General features: G+C 37.8%; 1 protein-coding gene across 4 annotated transcripts in view; it reads right to left on the bottom strand.

Moving 5' to 3' along the window:
* Positions 1-12591: 12591 nt before the first annotated feature.
* The window catches only part of LOC126191008 (retinoblastoma-like protein 1), a 146774-nt gene continuing 137164 nt past the window's right edge, over positions 12592-22201 (bottom strand). For 2 of the 4 annotated variants that reach the window (XM_049931691.1, XM_049931689.1), the window contains exons 17-19: positions 18177-18379; positions 14221-14388; positions 12592-14129 (exon numbers count right to left, since the gene is read on the bottom strand). In XM_049931691.1, the coding sequence (XP_049787648.1) occupies positions 13962-14129; positions 14221-14388; positions 18177-18379 (539 nt within the window). In that variant the 3' untranslated portion in view covers positions 12592-13961. The remainder of the gene's footprint in view (positions 14130-14220; positions 14389-18176; positions 18380-22201) is intronic. The other 2 variants (XM_049931693.1, XM_049931692.1) reach the window with 1 other exon arrangement.

The raw sequence follows: 22201 nt of genomic DNA on the forward strand, positions 1-22201 counted from the left end.
ACCATTGTTTCTTTTTTGAGGTCCATGGATATTCCTTAAAATTTTCTTTCCCTCTACTCTAGTTCTTTCATTTCTCCATTCTTATTCAATATCAGGCATTCTGGGCTGTTAAATGTTTTGGCTCAACAACTATGGTGTACTGCCTAATCTCTGTATTGCAAGAGTGTATTATTATGTCTCTTCTGTTCTAGCTTGTATGCTAGCTGAATCTTTCTGGGTGGTCCTTTTTCTGCTTCTTTATCAATCCTATTCAGTTGGATACATTCACCAGCAACTTGAATTTACCTATCATCTGGATTTTTCCAAACCTTGTCCTTAGATGATTTTTTCATTGACTAACAGCACCTTGCATATTTGGACATAATCAAATTCCTTCTATTCTTCCGTCTTTTGGGGCTTCTTTCCATGTTCTCATTATCTTTTCCAGGGCAATATTATACAAAGTGGGTGACAGTCTATCTCCCTGCCTAGCACCTGTCTTAATGACCACAAATTTTGAAATTTTCTCATGAAATTTTACTGATAATTGCCTTATTTTTTCCATCTATTCTTAATTTGTCCAAAACAGTGAAGATCTCCTGCTACTTGATAGAATGTTATGCTTTTTTTGAAAAGTCAAAGAATGTGACTACAGTAACTGTACCTCTTATTGCTCTATTCTGTAGATACTTTGCAGGCAGAAAATCTCTTCCACATAGGATCTCCGTTTTCTGAAGCCTCCTTGGTATTCATCTGTTTGATGATCTGCATGTTCTACTGTTATAATTAATAAGGCTTTAGAATGTACTGAGTGAGAAATTAATAATAGCAAAATTCTTTTGCACAAGTTACATCATGTAAGTTTTCTGCTGTCTATCCTTTCCAAATTTTAGTATCTCAGCTACTATTCTACCCCCCAGATGCTTTATTGTGTTTGGTCCTTTGATGAATATTTTTATTTCCATGAGGCTTGGTGGTGGACCTGTGTTCGATTATCCCCTTAAATGTAGTCTTTTTAGGTTCCTGAAGTTTAAAAGAGCGCTGAAATAATTGACTGAAAGTTGGCAATTCTCCTTTTTACTTAATGCTAGGGTACCATCCTTCCTTTTCAAACAGAGATTTGCAGGCTGGTACTATTACAGTTCTTCCTTGAAGGTTGTGTATGTAAAATCCTCTAGGGTTATTTTTCTTGAAGTCTTCCTCCAGATTTCCTAAATGGCTTCTGTCATTCCTTGCTTTTTCCCTCCGCTATTAGTCTTTGCAGTAGTTTTCCTTTATTGACTGAAGTCATTCCATTTTCCCTGAGTTTGGCTGGAATATCATCTCTTCCAAGACCTTATTCGCTTATCTAGGACATTGTCACATATTTTATTCCACCATTAATCTTTCCCCATTTCTGTCCAGCCCCATATGTGATGGACACACTCCAACAGTCTTTTGATATTTTTTCTTGGGGAATTTTGGATGTTTTGTTTTTGTACTTTCTCCTTGTTACTTTTATTGTCCTGATGTATTGAGGAATGGGAATTATTGATTGTGTGAGCTTTATTTCCAGATCTAAATGGCAGAAATTAACTTCCCCCTGAGGGTGAGTTAAAATTTGTTCTCAACTCTGTTACAAATTTCTTCACCACCTAGACTTGGTAGTAAGATCCTCTAGCCAGGTTTACAGTTGTATACTCTAAAATCATCTGAATCCATTGTGGTTTCATCCACAAATCTTGTTTCTTGCAGTGCCAACATGTATACATTCCTTTCTTCCAAAACTTCAGTCAATTGTTTTAGCTCCACTATTTGAAGGAGTGTATTGATATTGATATTCAGTGTTCCAGGCTGATGCTTTCATTCGGGTCTTATTTTTGTGATGGGGTTCCAGGAAGCTCAGATTCTTCCCTACGTGATGTTTCAGACTCCCCAAAATTCAATGGCCTAGTTGCACCACCACTGGTGATGAGGGCTTCCCACTTCCACTTATGCACTGGAGTATTTTTCATGTAAAAAGTTTATGTCATGCCATTTGTTGAAATTATTGGGTAAACATGATAGCCTGTTTTCAAAAACTGAACTGAGGTTGTGAGCCCACAGAGCCTTTTTATCTTAGGGTATGTCCCCAAGCCTTTGAGAATCCCCCCCTCTGTCCACAATGCAGTGACCTCAATTGACCAACCAAGTTTAGAAGGGTTGCCGCTTCCACCAGTTCAGCCATATTGATAACCTTCATCTGCAGCTTCAGTGCCACTGAGATCTTCAACATAATTCTGGCAAGGTGATCTCTCAAGATGATGTCTCCTTTGTCCTTGTTGTGACAGGCAGAGCCTGGCTCCTCAACAGGTCCAGGTTAGCAGAATTGCACTCTTAATGGTGACAATTTTGCTTTCAAATTCACTTAAGGCTCTGTTGCCTTTCCCTTATGCTGAACCAGTCCTCCTGATAACCATTTCATTTTTAATTTCTCACTTTTTCCTGCAGCAATTTTACCTTGGCTTTCCTGCTCTTACTATTTATTTCACTCATAAGTGACTTATATTGCTATATTCTTGTCTTTTCCTGAATATTTTTGTACTTCCTTCTTTCTTCCATCAATGAAGTATTTATTCTGGTACCCAAGGTTTCTTCATGTTACCAGCCTTGTACCTCTATTTATCTGACAAACTTCTGGTGGCCTTTAAAGTATCCATTCCTCTACAACTGATCTGCCTATTATCACTGGTACACAGCTGTAGCAAATTTCAAACAAACTTCTTTCCACACTGATTCTTTAAGATGAGTCTCTTAAACTTCCTTTCCAGACAAATACTGGACAAACTGACAGGAATTTTGGAAAAATATTTAAGAACACACACAAAACTGCAAAAACTACCAACCCACAGTGTACTGGCATTCAAGAAGCCATGAACATAGAGCAAAAAATATTGAAACTGCCCTATAAAGTCCACACAAAGTACGTAAAAGACACAGTGAACATTTTGGAGGAAATGTAAATATACGCTCATACAGAAAAATGCCCGGAAAATGTCCTCAATGAACAAACAGATTATAAACATAAAAAATACATCAAAATTTTTATTGACATTATAAAAGAAAAAGGGTACATTATTGTGACTGACACAAAACAATGATTTGCCTAAAATCATGAGATACTATCTCTGAAAAGTTAAATGTAATCACTGACTTTCAGCGAAATAGAAATTTGCTAACATATAGAATTGCTGGAGCCGAAGCAGTCAAAAATAACTTCGCAAGATTACACAAATAAAAAGTAAACTTATAAATATCATTATCAGAACATAAATGAAAGACAACTGACATTTAAACTTCAAGAAGCATATGGACCATGTCATACCAGCTAAGGCGTAAGCTTAAGTGGCATGTGTAGACATAGACATAAGGAACAGTATTATACATGTTATACCATCTTCACAGGTAAGGTCGATAATGACAAAACACTGAAATGAGCTTGTGGAGTAACTTGTACCACTACGAGTAAATAAATAAATAGTGTGTGCAGCTTAAAACTTGTACTTAAAATTTGTAGTCTTAAACTTCAGTCAACCCTACATAAATATTAAATTGTGATCTGAGTCTATATCTGCTCCTGAGTACACCCTACAATCCATCTGATTTCGAGATCTTTGCCTGAATGTGATGTAACCCAGTGAAACCTTCTCATGTGTCCAGGCCTTTTCCAAGTATATCTCCTTCTGTTGTGATTTTTTTTTAACAGTGTTCTCACTATTACTAGCTGAAATTTATAACTCCTGCATTATTCCCATAGCCCTGTCTTGTATTATAGAGATCCAGTCACCCATGATCATTAGGTTTTAATCTCTCTTTACATACGGGATTACATGTTCAATATCCTCAGTGTAATTTATCTATTTTCTCACCTTCCACTTGTACACCAAACAGTTGTTGCTGGAGTTGGTTTGCTGTTGATTCTGATGAGAAAAACTCTTCACAGTTACTCACTCTCTGCCTTACCTTCCTCTTTAATTCTCGACTGCTGCTGCTATATTCATCTGACCAATCACTTCATAAACCCCTCCCCTTCCCCTATAACTCAACTGAGTCTTTGCATTTTCCTTTTTCTTTTCCAATTTTCTAGCTTCCCTACCACATTCAGACTTTTGACATTTCACACTCCAACTTATAGAATGTTATCCTTTCATCATCTGTTTAATGTTTTTTTCTTATTGTCACATCTCCCTTTGACAGTCCCCTTCTGGAGATCTAAATGAGGGACATGAAATCAAGACAATTTCTTCAATTACTGGCCAGTTGTCCTGTGTAAAGGCATTGTGTGTCTTTAATGTAGTGGTTTCCATAGCCTTCTGCACCATCATGCTGGTATCATTGCTAATTCTTCCATCTTTCAGGGACAGCTTTCTGTTCCACCACCTTTTTTTCACACCACCATTGATAGAACAGGGGGGACCCCTCATACTGGATATTTTCAGCTTAAGCAGTGGCTGGGATCGAACCCAGTAAATTATAAATACCACTCAAATATGCTATCCCAAGAGCATGGTGACAACATCCTATAGTAGAAAAGAATGGGTTCAGGATAAATATGGATGAGTTTCTGATGCTCATGTGATAAAGGGTCTCCAGAGATAGGATGACTTTAGTAGGGAGAGAGCTAGAGGAGGAGAACCCTCTTTGTAGAGATTATGGAAAATAAGTTGGTTAAGTTATAACACAGGGTGTAGACCAGAAAGAGTCATCCGATTTGGCACATCTATATTTCTGAAACCAAGAAACATGTACAACAAATTTTGTTTTTTGATGAATGAGAAACTCAAAGTTTTTTTTTTTTCTTCATACCTTTTCATAGGTGTTCAGTATGCTCCCTAGAGATGCATGGCATATGTCAATGAGGTATTCAAATTGTTCCCATACTGCAGCGAGTAGGTCTTCAGTTGCAGCTTCCACAGCTGATGTTATGCATTGTCTCAATTCATTCATTGTTGTTGATAAGGGAGGCACATAAACAGAGTCTTTTATAAACCCCCACATACTGTCAGATCCAGTGACCTTGGAGGCGAGTAATGTAAGGCCAAATCATTCAGTCCAGTACGACCGATCCGTCGTTCAGTAATCCTTCGATTAAAAAATTTCCGACTTCCAAATGCCAGTATCCCATTCTGTTGGCAAATAAAGTCATTTGAATCTCCAATTGTGGGAAACGGAAGAGTTCTCTAGCTTTTCGAGATATGAGCTTCCTGTAACAGTGTTCTCGGCAAAGAAAAATGGACCATACACCTTTTTCTGTGAAACTGCTTAAAACACATTAAATTTTGGAGAGTCCCTCTGATGTTGTACAACTTCATGTGGTTGTTCCATACCCCGTTATGATGGTTCACCTTATCATTTGAATGGGATGTTGCCTCATCACTAAACACTAAGCATGGAAGAAAACTCATCCTCCATCTTGCCAAGAACAAAATTACAGAACTCCACACATTGTTGTTTGTCACCTTCACGAAGAGCTTGCAGTAGCTGAATTTTGTATGGTTTCATGTGTAAAAGTTGACACAACACACAGCAGACGGACATCAGGGGACATGCTGAGCTGTCGAGCTGTGCGGCGAATAAATTTCTGTGGACTCCTCCTAAAACTATAGTGGATGCATTTGGTATCTGTGTCAGACACTCAGGGATGGCCCGGCGATTTGCCTTTACACAAACAACTTGTTATCGGAATTGTTCATGCCATTGTCTAATGCTCTGTGCTGTCGGTGGATCCATATCATTTCTAGTACAAAAGTCACGCTAAACAGTTATTACTGACACGCACTGTGCAAAATGCATAACACAAAATCCTTTCCGACGTCCGAAACCATTTTTATTACAACTGGAGTGGGGACACACTGCTCCCTAATGGGAACCATGTACAACTTGAAAGTTTGCTCTCTCTAACAGTACGTTGTTCATACATGTATATCAAATAACATAATAGTTATGATTTTTTAAAAATTGGATGATTCTTTTTGATACACCCTGTATCATTGCACAGATAAAAACATCTACGCACCAAGTGGCGGCAGGAGAAAACACATAAAAAAGATTATGGCAGAGGGATTGAAGGGGAAGGAGGAGGAAAGAAGAAAAAGGAGTGGCAAGATTTAGGAAATGGGGAAGTTTTGGAAAAGTCACCCACAGAGGAGGCTTACTTTATGGGGAGACAAGAAAAGACTGATTGCTGGAGACTGCATTGGATGAGATTTGAAAACCTGAGCACTTAAAGGTGGAAGATAGAGTAATAAGCAAGATAAAGATTACAGACAAAACATCATGCAAGACTTAATAAGAGTGGAAAGCTAAGTGCCTGACATATGAGGAGGGACAGTGAACAATAGACAGATCAGAAAATAAAAAAATATAGAAAATACAAGAGAATGAAGAAAGGAATAGTTACTAAAAGGAAAGTAATGCCAGTTCCAAACTGTATAGCTCTGAGAAACTGGTGTCAGGTGGAAGAATCTAGATGGCTTATCTGGTAAAAGACATACAGTGAACATTTTGGAGGAAATGGAAATATACATTCATACAGAAAAATGCCCGGAAAATGTCCTCAATGAACAAACAGATTATAAACATAAAAAAATACATCAAAAATTTTATTGACATTATAAAAGAGAAAGGGTACGTTATTGTGACTGACACGAAACAATGATTTGCCTAAAATCATGAGATACTATCTCTGAAAAGTTAAATGTAATCACTGACTTTCTGCGAAATAGAAATTCCATTGCTAACATATAGAATTGCTGAAGCTGATCAGTCAAAAATAACTTCGCAAGATTACACAAATAAAAAGTAAACTTATAAATATCATTATCAGAACATAACTGAAAGACAACTGACATTTACACTTCAAGAAGCATATGAACCATGTCATACCAGCTAAGACGTAAGCTTAAGTGGCATGTGTAGACATGGACATTTTTTTACACACACACACAAAGTTTTCTTATTGTATTTGTTCTTTACTGGGAGTGAATGCTTCTCTATTTTTGTATTTAAGTCTGTTACAAATTATATTTTATGGAAGAAATATATTGTTAAAACATTTCCTCTTGAAAAATGACTGTTGTAGTTTCTTTGGTTACAAGTTAGATGGAAATGGTAGAAAAACTCTAGGAAGGTCTTACATAAGTGTACTGGACATACAAACAAATTAGACTTCTCAGTTCTACAATTCGGCATGGAAGGAAACACAACTTTTTGGGTGGCAAAGTAAAAGAACTCCTAAATGGATTGTCTATTCCATAACAGAAAAAAGGTAACTGCAGACATTAGCAGCTTTTACAGCAGTATGCTTCAATATCGAATAAAGATGGTGATTATGTTGCACATTGGCCTAAATTCTTTTCCTCAGTACCTGAGCAATGCGTACCAAAAATTTCCGCAGTGGTAGGATTTTTAATAATAAATGAAAAGCACCAGTTTGCTTTTGTTCGATTTTTGTTCAGTATCCTTGGCGCCAATGTCTTTGTGGAGCAAATCTTTTCATTCATGAAGAATAAGTGATGTGACACAAGAAACAGATGTTCAACAGATTTACTCAAGGCAGAACTCCAGCTGAAAGTTAATTATAAAATGTTTAAATTTGCAAAGAGTTATATTCAGTTGTTAAAGAAGCACCAAATATTCAGTAAAATACAATTATAATCAAGCTGAATCTGTTGACTAGCTCTTGAAAATAGTAAATATGTTGCTTTTTCTGTTCTTTAGACATGTACTTCTGCACCACTTATATTTTTTGAGTATTCTATTAAGTATTTGGAAGGGCTATATAACTTTTGTGCAAAATATATTTGTATTTTACATTTTAAAATATTATTATAAACAAATGAAGAAGGATTGACAATTAGTTATTTTACAAAATCTGACAACCCTAATGGCACATCGTTTACAAGTGTTCTCCCTTCGGTAGTAAATATTTTGCCAGTTACAGGGCTGGAGTAGGTGGTGACGGTGGGGTGTATAGGGCACAGTCTTACAGCAGGGATGGGAGCCTAGTTCCAAAGCAAATTTCCCAGCCCATCACATCCAATCCTGGTACTGCTGATGCCCCCAAAAGTTGTAAGGAGTCCACCTCTTGTCATTCAATACTATCCTGATGTTAAACGCATTAATCAGCTACTGCAACAAAAGTATGACTTCTTAAAATCATGCCCTGATGAGGTCCACTCATTCAGACATGGCCCCTCTCCAATTCTGTAATATCCTGGTCAGAACCCATGCTCCTCCTCCACCCCCTCCCCTGCCCTTTGGCTCCTATCCTGTGAGTGCCCCCACAGTAAGACTTGCTTTATGCACCCTTCTACCATCACCTATACCAACCCTGTAACTGGCAAAACATATACAGGGTGCACAGAAAGTCTGGGAACACTTTAAATTATTTATTGCACAAGAACTAAACATTGTATAGATGTCTCACATATTGCATTTGAAGATAAACTCTGAAAGTTTTTTTTTTCAAACATTTGATACACGAATCATGAGTGACCCAGCAGACATCAATACGGTAAGTAAATTCTTGCCATACCCATTCCAGCATGGCATAGTCGACTGTGGCAGTCACTTCCCGTATTCTCTCCCAGAGGTCTGCTACAACAAGTGGTAGAGGCTGTACATACAACAGATCTTTAATGCGTCCCCACAGACACAAGTCACACAGAGTGAGATCTGGTGATCGGCGAGGCCATTTCATGAAAAAGCTGTCCCCTTCTGTAGCACGGCCACCATGTTTGTGGCTAGAGCTGACTATCGGCAAATTACCAAACTATGCTGTGGCAGTATATATGGGGGGCGAACTTTCAGGGTTTCTCTTCACGTATATCTGTACAATGTTTAGTTCTTGTGCAATAAATAATTGAAAGTGTTCCTGGGCTTTATGTACACCCTGTACTATCAAAGTTCAAGCCTCCTGTGAAATGACACATCGTGTACCAGTTATGTAAACATTGCTTGGCCTTTATACTGTTATGACTGTCACCAAGTTAACCATTAGGATGAATGGACATAGAGGGAGTATGCTGCCAATGCACAGTATCCTGTTGCAAAGCATGCTGTATATGACAACTGTGACCTCAATGGGAACTGAAGTTACAACATGTATTTGGTTCTCACCACCCATCTGGCCTTAATTTACATTAATTTCTTTGGTCTCAACCTTTCCTTTGAGTAGCTATTCTTTTCTTCTTGAGACTGAATCAGATTACCTACTTTTTTTATATTTTCCATCTGTTTTTTATGTTGAAGGGGCAGTCATCTTCAACGTCTTCTCGAATGTAAGACTTCATGTCAATTCATTGCTCTATGATTACACTTTTATCATTTTTTCTGGCAAAACAAAATAAGAGCTGTAAAACAAATGAAGACCATGCCTATACTGATTTGTCTACAGACACCAGAGATGCCGCATTCACCTGAGAAGGCTTCATGCTTCACAGCTATTGGTCATTCATCTTCAGCGCAGGCACAATTACTTTGCAACAGTCTCATTCCTTTTATAGCCACACCTTGTATAGAACAGATACAGATAAAATTCACTTTCTGTATTGATAGTGATAAGAAAAAGTTGGTTTGAACACCACAGTAATTTACTAGGTATGGTGCTGTTTGAAGGTATACCTTTGTCATCCTCTAACCTTTGAACTGACACACTGAGCCATCCATGGGGACCAACAGTTTAATGTTCTATACAAGGTGTGGCTATAAAATAATTGGAGTTGTGCTGTAAAGGAATAAGTATACAAGTGCCAAAGATGAATGATCAATAGCTGTGAAGCCTTAGTCGAATGTGACATTTCTGATGTTTGTGGATAAACCAGTGTGGCCAAGGCTTTCATTTGTGTAAGAGCTGTTTGTTTTTCTGGGAAAAAATGATAAAGTGTAATAACAGAGTAACGAATTGTCTTTAAGCTTCAGATTAAACTTGGAAAACACTGTCACTAAAACATATATTTTACTAAAAGAAGTGTATGTCGAAGACTGTTTATCATGTACATCAGTTTCTGAGTGGCTTAAGCTTTTTCAAGTTGGCAAGAAGAGGTCGAAGTTGACTCTCACTCAGAACACCCTTCAACATCAAAATCAGATGAAAATATAAAAAAAGTGGGTAATCTGATTCAATCTGACCATCGGATGATTATTCAATCGATTGTTGAAAATATAGGAATTGACAAATAATGCATAAAGCAAGTTTTACGTACCCAATTTAACATGAGAAAAGTGTGTGCAAAACTTATGTCAAAAATTCTCACACTCAAACAATAAGAAGGCTGTGAAAATGTAGTTATGACACTCTGAGCACCATCCTAGTTTATTGGAAAGATTGATAATGTGACAAATCTTGGTTTGTCACTTATGATCCAGAAACTGAGAACCAATCCACACATTGGAAGGACTCAACTTCACTGATTGTGGAAGAACAAGTCACGAGTTCTGCATCAAGACAACACACTGGCTCTTAGTGAATTGTCCATGAAGAGCTTTCTATCAAAGTACAGCATCCCAGTGTTAGGCCACCCACCTTGTTCGCTTGACCTAGCACTGTGTAACTATTATCTATCCCCCAAGATCTACTGTGCATTAAAAGGAACACAATTTCAATCTGCTGAAGCAGTTAAACAAAAGTGACACCCGTCATCCTGGAGCTTAAAGATGAAGACTTCCACACAATGTTCATCAATAGAAAATTCATATGGAAAGTTGTAGGGATAGTGGGGATTATATTGAGGGTAACAAATAAATGTTTGACAGCGAAGTCCCATTATTTTATAGCCACACCTTGTACACAGTATGTAATGTCACTGTGTGTTCCTAAATGACATTTGTGATACAATATGAGCTCAACTGAATGTCCTTTAATAGGAAAGTAAAGTTCTAGTACAAATATATGAAGCTGTCAACAACCAGTTCATGCACAGATAGAACTGTATTTTTGTTTTGACCTGAGTATCTGTCTGATGCTAACATGGTCTTACTGAATCCTATTTATATTCTGTAAGCAATGATAAAGGACAGAGGAGACGTGATGAGCTCCTTTGGGGAGCTGATCTGAACTCCAAATGTAGCTGGAACAATTGCTAGACGCCAGAGGAGCTCTTGATGTCCCTTTCACTACTGTAAAATTACACATGTAAAGTTGCCTACAGTGATTAGCCTGTTGATCTGGCACTTTAAGCAGCACCAACTTTTTCTATGTATCACTAGAACATATCAACATATCTTCATTAGGGCAATGCAGTGCTCCATTAAATACTTCTTTTAATAGCCATTAGATCAGTTTCTTTTTAGGATTAGTTTTTTTTTCCTTACCTGCACTCTTAATGATATACATGTTGAGCACTTATCTGTTCTTGGTACTCAACAATCCAGGATTAAATTTTAATGAAAACATGTTCCTAAAAAGGGACTTTTTTATGATTAAGAGCATGCGTAGCTTGAGCATTGTACATCTTCTAAGAGTTTAGTAATATTAAGAGTGTATGACAGATTCTTCTGCGCAGTTGAACCTCTGCAATAATGACTCCACACATATAAGAGAAGAAAGGAATCCAATAACAGCATTCGTACACTCCATGAACTTTGTCTTCTATCCCCACCTCTTCTTTCTACAGGGAAAAGTCCAGTAACACCACATTGTTTGGCCTCATAGTCCATCCTTGATCAGGTTATTTAAAGTATGTTATGAAATGTTTTCTAGCACATTGGCAGGGGTTCAGCTCTCATTGTGTTTAACTAGGTATATGATTTGATGTGCCTTACACTGATGCTTTTCATTTTTTTGGCCTTTTGCATGCAACTGAAGTGACAGCAATATTTCTTAATATAAAATTATCTTGACCGATTTCCTGGTTAGAAGCATAATAATCTTTTGAGTGTCATCATTTCAGACATCCCGAGCTTGGTACACTGCACAGCCTTGGTATTGTGTTTGCACTTTGGGAATTCTGGTAGATTCTTTGACACATACCTGGGAAAGAGTAAGGCTTAAGTCCAAACAAATGGATTTACATAGAGGCATCACATGCAGCCATTGTACCAGTATGCACGAGGTAATACAATCATAAATTTTTTTTCTGGTACTAATCTCTGTTTTTCACATTTCTTTGCCATTTGTCCGGTTGTCTAATCTGTTTTCGGTTTTGATGATGAAACTGGAGGAACTGTTGAACTACAAGTTTCACTGCTGTCCATTTTACACAACAAAATTAAAATTTACTTAATTACTCACATCAATGGATGTAAAATCTTTGAAGCACTACCTTAACTCACCATAACAACTAAGTAGTGCTTGGCATGCAAGGTGGCCACCATTATTCAGCCATCACTGGTCAATTTGGAGACTGAAAAGTTTGAAGCAGTGAAATAGTGGAAATTTCAAGGTTTGGTAATGACAGCCCCTTTTATTAACAGCAATAACTTAATTGGAAGAAACTCCCCCCCCCCTCCTCCCTCCCACTCACTAATGTCATTGTGAATACACAAAACTTTGTAGTTCATAGGGCACAGAAAGTGAATTAGGGTGATGCAATAACCAAATGGTAATCTAATAAAGTTATATCTAAAGATTTATTTCAAAATAAATGTAACAATGCATCCACATGCCAAACAATAACTTCAAAAATTATTTTTTCTGGTATAATAGAACTAAAAAATTACATATTCAACATTTGTACATCTTGAACTCAAAAACAGTTCTATAAAATTTTATCATCACAGCTTACTTAACATATTTTAATATAAATAAAATCTTTGTCACTGTGATTGAAAATTTACACACATTGTAAGCAAAAAAGAGAAGAAAAAAGAAACATAACACACACTCTTCATTATTATGTACATAATTTAGACAGTGCACAAAAGGACTTTTTTCTTTTCAATTGTTTGCTGTATAATTTGCAAACAGTTACAGGAACTTAAAATAAGGCTGACCACCAAACAAGGAAATTTTTTTACAATTTTCCTCTGTTGTGTAATAAAAGCAAGAGGGGAACTTTCAAAGTGTACACGTATTTGAAAGAGACTTATAAAGTGCAGTAAAAGACTACCCTTGCTATGTAAAACATGCTCTATTTAATATATACCTCAAAATTTTAAATTTATTCTTAAATTGATAGATGTGGAGCATATTGCTTTGGAGAATTCCTGGCAACATTACACTTTCTGAGAAACTTGTCTTTCACAACAAAGGAATACATCTATCAACAGTGTGTCTAGTTTCCAGGCATTATTTGTTACTGTTATTTCACAGAACGATCACAAATGAAACTTCTCTTCCATAAGTAACTTTTCAGTACTTACTTAAGGATACGCAGTGACATACCACGTGCTAGAAACACCTAAGTTATTTGCCAATTTTTGGTCACTTTTGCTTGAAAATATTGAGCAAATATAAAATGACCAATAGCTCAAAAGCAACAAGTACTCTAAAAAATATGCAAAAGAGAAGAAAGAAGTTAATCATTATTCATGCATAGGAATATTTTCCTGCACTTACATAATCATTGCCAGTCAAATTTACACAACACACAAAACAAAAGTGTCAACTAATTAAAACTCATTCATCCCTTTGCTTAATGTACAACAATATCTTTAGCATCCTCCCTCCCCCCAAAAAAGATAAATGTTGTTAGACTAAGGTCAGCCTTTAGACCATTACATAAATTAATGTTCAAATTTTTAAAGTCATACATCATAAAGAGTAAATCTCAAATACAAAAGTAATGAATAATTTTCCACAATGAAATCTGAAGTAAAATATTTTTGTCATTATAATACAAACATGGCAAATGCCAGTAAAAATAATTTAATAAGACAAGTCGTTCACAATTTTCCTTTGTCTCCATTTTTGACATGAACTGAAAATTAATATTAAACATTTTTCTCAGGCATTTTCTGAGTGTATGTCTTCTATTACACATTCTGACAGAACAACAAGAGGGAGCAAAACATTTTTATCATCTTCAGTCTTGAACCTGCCATCTATCACCCATAATATCTTGCAGTTTCTTAGCAACTCCTGGGGTTGGCCTCTTGCTCGGAACTCCATCAGTAGTATCCAAAGTATCATCTACTAGCAACCTCTTTCCTACCTTTCGAGCATCGATCATTTTATTTATTTCTCGAAGATCCTGAAAAAATTTCTAAATGAAAAATATTATCTTAACCCATAAAATTACCAACTGCACATTTCTACCTGAGACATACTGATAATTTACTGACCTTTGCTGGGCTTCTGCTGAAGCAATAGCTGAGTGGCCTTATAGGCGATGTGGGATGTATTTTTGGTTCTAAGGATCTAATATAAACTGAATGTTTTTCTGAAACTCTTCGAGGTGACATTGGCTGATTCTTCGTTAATGGTAAAGGTGAAAGGGTGAGATTTTCTAGCTGTAAAACATTCAAACGACAAAACATTACTTATTACATGTTAACATACATCAAAGAACTGTCATGCCAAGAACAAGTTTTTTAGATATTCCTAGTAGCTATTAAGATGTAAGAGAAATTTACGCAAAAGAAATGGTTACGCAGCTCTTAGGACACAGAGGACTTCACTGAGCTAAGGGCCATTTATCAATTATGTGCAATAATGTCAGATATATGACTTTGTATCTCATTCTTATATACTTCAAATATGAGGGCTGTTCAAAAAGCATCAGACCTTAATATTTTACTGTTGAAACCAACAATGGTACTGTGGCACTTGCGCTATGTTTGTAGGCATACAGAGTGCACATGCCTTTCATGTCCCAGTGTATGGTATTATGCATTGTGGCACTTGCGCTATGTTTGTAGGCATACATAGTGCACATGCCTTTCATGTCCCAGTGTATGGTATTATGCATCAAGCAAACGTCACATTACAACTACAAACTAAAGCTCATTTAAAAAAAAGTTATCACACTTCTCCTACCCCAACAGTGGTGGCTCTCACCTCCCCCCATTTTCCCCATCCAACTTATCTCCTTAAACACTACCTTGCCAAGCATTTAAATCTCAGTGAAACAATTTTTTTTAATATCTTTTCATAGGCTCTCTCTCTTTCCCTCAAAAGTTTCCCATTCAAATTTCATCACACTGTCTGAGTGAAGTATCCGCTTTACTTGAGTAACAAATCTTAAGTAGATATTTCACTTCGCTTCACCATCCTGAATGTTTCTACAGTACTAAATCTGAAACTACTATGCAGAAATAGTTCACCTATGAACACAATTTGATTCTCAACAACTGCCACAGAACTAATCTGAAGAATTTATTATGTCACACATCACTTTTCCCTACCTTCTCAGTGCCTCAAAAAATAATTTCATCTTTTTCGCTGCCTACATGCCTTTAGGACTGGTGACTTAACAGTAACTTTCCCAGTGGGCAAGTGCCAAACAGTGTGCTATTTATTAGAATGAAGCTTATGATCAGAGCGTACACTAGCTGTCGGACACTGCACTTCAATCATGTACGGTAAGAACCCATCTCGTATTGTATCACTTCTCCCCATCTCAGTTTCATTTTGTACAGCTCTTTCCTATTTTATGCAGCAACTGTTCTACTATTGTGTGAGGTAATGGGCGAGTTGTGGTGCCCTGAAAATATTGTAAGTTCGGAGTTGGCGTGGCCGCACGGACCGCTCGGCAAGCTGGGGCTTGTCAGCAACCGCTTGGTGCCAAACGTTAGCTGGAGCAAGAGAAGTAGCCCCAGCGCGTGGTCCAGGCCGACCGCATGGCTGAGAATTCCATGTTGATGCTGTGATGATTGTGCTTTGTGTTGATAAAAGAGATTTGTATGCCAGGAGTGCCAAAGATGGCGGACTTCGTGAAACCATAATAGCAGACATTTCACAGTTCATGTAGAAGTTAATAATAGTCAGAGGAATCATGATACCTTAAAAAGAAACATGTACATTACCATTATTTGCACAATTCTGATGGTGTAATCAGATTTTCAATATCTTTACTAGTTTAAAATTTAGTATCTGACTGTAAATTATGACAGTAACACGCAGCAACGAATTTCCAAAATCCAAACCGTTCATCCGATTTTGTTGATTGACGTGTCTTTAGAAAGCTATTAGTGTAAACCTAAATTGGTATGAATTACAGGCATGTAAAACTTGAATAGTACATGAGTTATTGGAGGTCAAAGTGGCCGATTACTATTGATCGTATCAGGTAGTAAGTACTCCACAGTTACACGAAAACACGGTAGCAGCATGCTTATAAATATATTTTTTCGTCTATATCTTTGTTTATATCCGATATATACTATTCATGAAGAAATTGGTCAAATATTTACTGTGTTTTAGAAAGCACAGGGACATTAGGCTACTGGTCTACTTTTGCTTCTATTCCTTTGGTACATGTTTATTTAATTTGTTTATGTATTTAATAATGTGTGTCAGAGTGTGTTTATGGTCCAGCTGTAAGAATATTTATTTAATTTCAAGTTATTTAAATGTAAATCCAGTACTTTGTTTGTGTTTCAATATGTTTGCGAGTTTGCGCTGGCTTGGAGACACGGTGGGAGAGCTTTAGCCAATCACAGCGCTCGTTACTACGGTAGGCGAGAGTATGGAGGTGGGGGAGGAGCATCGTGTCGCACAGGACATGGGGAGTGCTGGACGGGAAGATGCGACGGACGGTCGTAGGGAAGACTGGGAGAGTGGAGCAGTTTGCGCATGATCGCGGGAGATAGAAATATTTCTTAGTGGCGACTTGTGCACTTGTGAGATTTCCATGGCTTCTGCAGTGAAGACATAGTATGTGTTTAGAAGTGAATATCTCACGAGCTATGTTGCTGCTCCTAACTAATTACGTAAAGTAGGACTCTATTGTTTCCCTGTTATCCAACTTATATTTTATTTAATTGCTGGACCATTGACACAAATAAGTGTTTTTCAGTAATAAATGGCATTCTTAAAGGTGACACTGCTATCGTACTCATCATTTAAAGTCGTTAAAAAAAGTACCTGCAGATTTTATTTAAGTGCAATCTTTCATTTTTATGTTACATTCAAAATTCGCAATTGCCGAATGATAGGAACCTTCGACCATTCAATTCACGTGTATATTCATATTGTTTACGGTAGTCTCAGCAGTATTTGGCTTGTAATGCAGCAACTACATACCCCAGCCCCTAGACAATGAAACCAGCCAAAACCTTTAATATTTCAACTATGGATCAGAGGGCACATAATTGAGGGCCACCACATAATTTTTAACTGAAAGCCCGCAACTGGAAGACAAGCTCTGCCCTCAGCCACTGTTTGGACATTCATTCCAATAGAGAGGTGGTTGTTGCTCGTGCCCATATAAAATACTGTTCGTTCAAATGAATAACCAATGGCAAACTGTGGCAAAGAGTAGAGTTGAGCACTCAGCATGAGAATACACTGCTGAGCACAACGTACTAAATTTCAGTTGGCTGCTTCACAATCTGTGTCAGCATCCCCCATCCACCAATGTCTCTGAATTATGTAGCTGGGATTTGCCCTTGCAGCACACCCTTCAATCTTCCAACCCTCCTCGCCTCTATTTCCACTAGCTTGTCTCACATCCACCTCTATCACTGCGCCCCACTTCTGTCATTCTACGCTCACCCTCCCCTCTCCACAGACTTCCTTTTCCTCTGTTCTATTTCCCTTCCCAATTCACTCTGGCACTTCACTGTGTGCCGTACCCAACTCCCCTTGGCATGTGGCACGGTGAGCTAACCATTTTCACATTCCTGTCCTCCCCCCTTCTGCTGCTCCTCTGTCCCATTCGTGAACCACCCTTCCCTCGACTCCTCACTCCTTTCTTCTCTCACCGTCTCTTACACACTCAATCCCACCCCAGTGGAGCTACAACTTCAATAGAATATAGTTGGCATGGACAATGTATCCATGCACGTGTATGTTCAGTCTCAGTTAGCTCTGAAGAACGATGCTATCTGAAAGCTTAGTCTTCTTTATGTGTCTCTTGATTGCTCATTGGCTCAATTATACACTGAATTAATACCTTAAACCCATTCATTATTTGTATTCCACCCACAATTCTCCATTGTCATATTTACTTTTAATTATGGTACATAAAGTTAAACACATCAAAGATCATTGTAATATAGACTATGAAGAAATAAACAACTGCTATAAAATGTATACAATTAGGAACAGAGGTAATGCAAATTACGATAAGGCCTACCTGGGATCCTCGAACTGAAAATTTAACTGCAAAGGCTTGAACTCTCTGCACATAGACAGTGTTGTAAAACTTTATGAGGTCTCCTCGGTCTCCCGATTCAAAAGACGTTGACGTGCCAGCCAGGTGAGTTGGTGTAGGAGGAGCTGATGAGGGCTGCGTGACAGGTAGAGTGCTTGATGAACGCACATTTACATTGGCATCTTCTGAAAAGGAAAAGTTACTCTTTGATACAGAGTTGATCACATATTCTGATTACACAAAACTGCTGTTATAGACAGAAAAAGACTTCCTACCTATTCAAACCCTCGCAGTCATTTCCAGATTTTTTTTTTTTTTTTCTTTCTTTCACATATGTAAATAACTAACTGAGAAGAGAGTTTTGTCAGGTGCCAGAAAAAATTCCATATGTGACCCGTGACTAAATCCTAAATCTTCAGATTTCTGATTTTCACACTTAACTACAGAACACTACTGATGTCCTGCAGTTATATAAAATTTCAAATGTGGTACACTTCCTTGACATTGTTTCTTCCGTCACTCTCTTCCCTATGAGGAGATTGATGACTTAATGGGCACACGAAGAGTTTTGGTAAATTATCTTAATGAAAGGCTTTACTAAGAGACTGGCTTCTCACAGCAATTTTGACAGATGAAGGCTCCATAGCTGGAGGCTTGGAGGGACATGCATTCTTACAGGTACACTTGCATATGCTGTTGTTAATCTATGTGTAAACTGCTTTCACTTACAGGCACCCAATTTTGAAACAGGCTTCTTAAAAAAATGCAAAATTTGTATACATACTACGATGTAGTACAAAATAGTTTGGACAAGAAGAGAATAGAAGCTTTCGAAATGTGGTGCTACAGAAGAATGTTGAAGATTAGGTGGGTAGATCACATAACTAATGAGGAGGTACTGAACAGAATTGGGGAGAAGAGAAGTTTGTGGCACAACTTGACTAGAAGAAGGGATCGGTTGGCAGGACATGTTCTGAGGCATCAAGGGATCACAAATTTAGTATTGGAGGGCAGCGTGGAGGGTAAAAATCGTAGAGGGAGACCAAGAGATGAATACACTAAGCAGATTCAGAAGGGTGTATGTTGCAGTAAGTACTGGGAGATGAAGCAGCTTGCACAGGATAGATTAGCAAGGAGAGCTGCATCAAACCAGTCTCAGGACTGAAGACCACAACCACAACAAGAAGAACAACAACAACAACAACAGTACGATGTTGCTTAGCTCTAGCTAAGGTAAACCAGGGTTGCCAAATGTAAAGTCAACCTTATTGGTCAAACTTCGTGAGGTGTTTACCAATTGGCAAAATCCAACAAATACTTTTAACTTATGCAGCAAGTTTATCAATTATGAGAAGGCAAATAAGTACACCTAGAGTTTAACATCTGATTAGTCTCGTGTCCACTGGAAACAGGGCTGTAGTTCAGATGAAAAAGAAAGGGGGAGCTATTCTACAGATCACACTTTACAATTTTTTTGTAATTTGGGTGAAGTGATTTCAGGCGTATTCACGTGCTGTGCTGGAAGGCAAAGCTTGTGGAGATCCTTTGCTGCTTAATTGAAAGAGACAAGCAGAAAGGTTTATAACTACAGAAGAGATGATTGCAGGTGTGTGTGGACTTGTGTGTTTCACTTAGATGGTGAAAACCACCATGTGGTAATAATTACACCAATGTGCATTTGTATCAGACCTTGAACGCAGTTTTTTTTTTCTCGTGGAGAGGAAGAACACATGTACTGTAAATTTTTTCATCCACTGCTACCAAGTTGACTGATTTTGATGAAACTTGTCACAGTGTAAGGACAGCACAAGATCAAATCGTAGTCCTGCACTAATACACCACTACAAATAGTTCCTTAATAACATTAGCAGTCTTTATATTTTAGGGTACAGGTGGTACATTATTTAGACTTGAGCCTAAAATTGATAGACCCATGAAAGTTACCAGCTCAAAATATGAAGTATCAAAAAGGTATTTTCAGAGTTACTCAAAGAAACAGTAGTAAGTGAAAAGGATTGTGTTAAGGAACTATGTAATCTGATGTCCGTGATTTATGGTATGTGTTTACAGAAAATCATACTATTACTAATGACACTGGTGTTACGTGGCAGCTCACCAGCCTCATTACGGAGTTTGAGAATACGGCTGCTTCTACTTCAAAAGTTTACAAAAAAAAGTCTGTAGCTACAGAAGAATAGAAAGGAAAATTGAAGATGTACTCGATAAGCATTAGTTTGGTTGAAGGAAAGAGAAAAGGTACCAGGGAAGCAATTCTGACACTACACTTGGTAATATAAGATAGATAGAAGAAAATTCAGTATAACTTCTTAGCATTTGTTGACCTAACGAAAGCCTTCAACAATGTAAGCTGGAGTAAGACGTTCACAACACTTACAAAATCCCATTTAAAGTATAGAGATGTGCAAATAATCTACAATGTCCACAAAATCCAAGTGTGTAGTAAAGGTGGAAGATGAAGGAAGACAATTTCGTGTTGATAAGGATGTAAGGCAGTGCTGCAGGTTATCTCCTTTGTTGTTCATCTCACACAATATGAGGATGGTTTGGAAAGTTCTTGGAATCACCACGAGATCAGTGTTAGCACATCAAATTGTTCACGTGATATTCATTGGACTGCTGCCTGTAAAGACCTGCCACGTCAGTGCTCTTGGAAGAGAGCTGTGGCAGTGATGTGGCTCTGTTGTTGTTTCCATATAGTGACTTGCAACGGTGGGAGGGGGAGGGGGGGGGGGGGGGAGTTTCGAGCTGTGATTAAGTACTTCGTCAAGAAAGGTATGAAAGCAAAGGACATCCATGCCGATTTCCAGAATACACTGGGGGACTCTGCTCCTTCATACTCAACAGTTGCCAAGTGGACAAATGAATTTAAATTTGGTAGGGAGAACTAAGATGATGACCCACACAGTGGTTGGCCAAGATGCGTCACTACTCCAAAAATCATTGCAAAAGGGCACAAAATGGTCACGGAGGATCACCGACTGAAAGTGCATGAAATTGCTCCCGATTGCCAGATGTCATATGAAAGGAAATCAAATTTTAATGGAAGAATTAGAAATGAAAAAAAGTTTCTGCAAGATGGGTGCCACGACTCTTGATGCTGGATCAAAAACGTGTGCTGTCGCCATGGCAAAATTACACAAACTGAGGTATGAATTGTTGCCACATCCGCCTTATTCACCTGATATGGCTCTATCAGACTTCCATCTCTTCCCCAAACTAAAAATTTTTCTTGGTGGACGAAGATTCACTTCAAACGAAGAATTGATAGCCAGAGTAGACAACTATTTTGGAAGCCAGGAGAAAACTCATTTTTGAGATGGTACCAAGGTACTGGAAAATCATTGGACCAAGTGCAATAATCTACAAGGAGACTACGTTGAAAAAATAAAAAAAAAAAGTTTCACTGATGTAACTACTTTTTTTCTATTCCGTTCCAAGAACTTTTCAAACCACCCTCGTAAAAGAAAATTTCAGAGAGGAATAAAATTTTAAGGGGAACAGATTCCACTGCTAATGTTCACAGAAAACATAGCTCATTGCTTTCATTTCACCAACATTGTCCAGCAATGACGAAACAAGCCCACTGAGTCTCACCAGAGCATTTAACATGCAATATTGCTGCTTATTCAGATACACACTAGGAAAAGATATCAAACTGGTCTGTGTTTGTAGCAATGACCGTCAATGGCAATCCTGACATGAACTATGATTTGCTGCTTCAAGGTCATCCCAGCCCTGCTGCTGCTTAGAGAATCACTCCACATTTACACAGTTTCTCTGGTATCCTGCACCTACATGTACATCCACACGCTGTATCCACTGTGAAGTTCGTGACAGAATACTTCCCACTGTATCACATATTACTGTTTTTTCCTCGTCTATTTGCGTAAAGAGAGGGAGAAGAGTGAGTATTAAAATGCCTCTGTGCACACTACAATTATCCAATCTTGTCTTCAGAATCCCTTTAAGAGCTAGGAGCTGTAGTA

Source organism: Schistocerca cancellata, chromosome 6, assembly GCF_023864275.1.
Source record: "Schistocerca cancellata isolate TAMUIC-IGC-003103 chromosome 6, iqSchCanc2.1, whole genome shotgun sequence".
Taxonomy (NCBI): domain Eukaryota; kingdom Metazoa; phylum Arthropoda; class Insecta; order Orthoptera; family Acrididae; genus Schistocerca; species Schistocerca cancellata.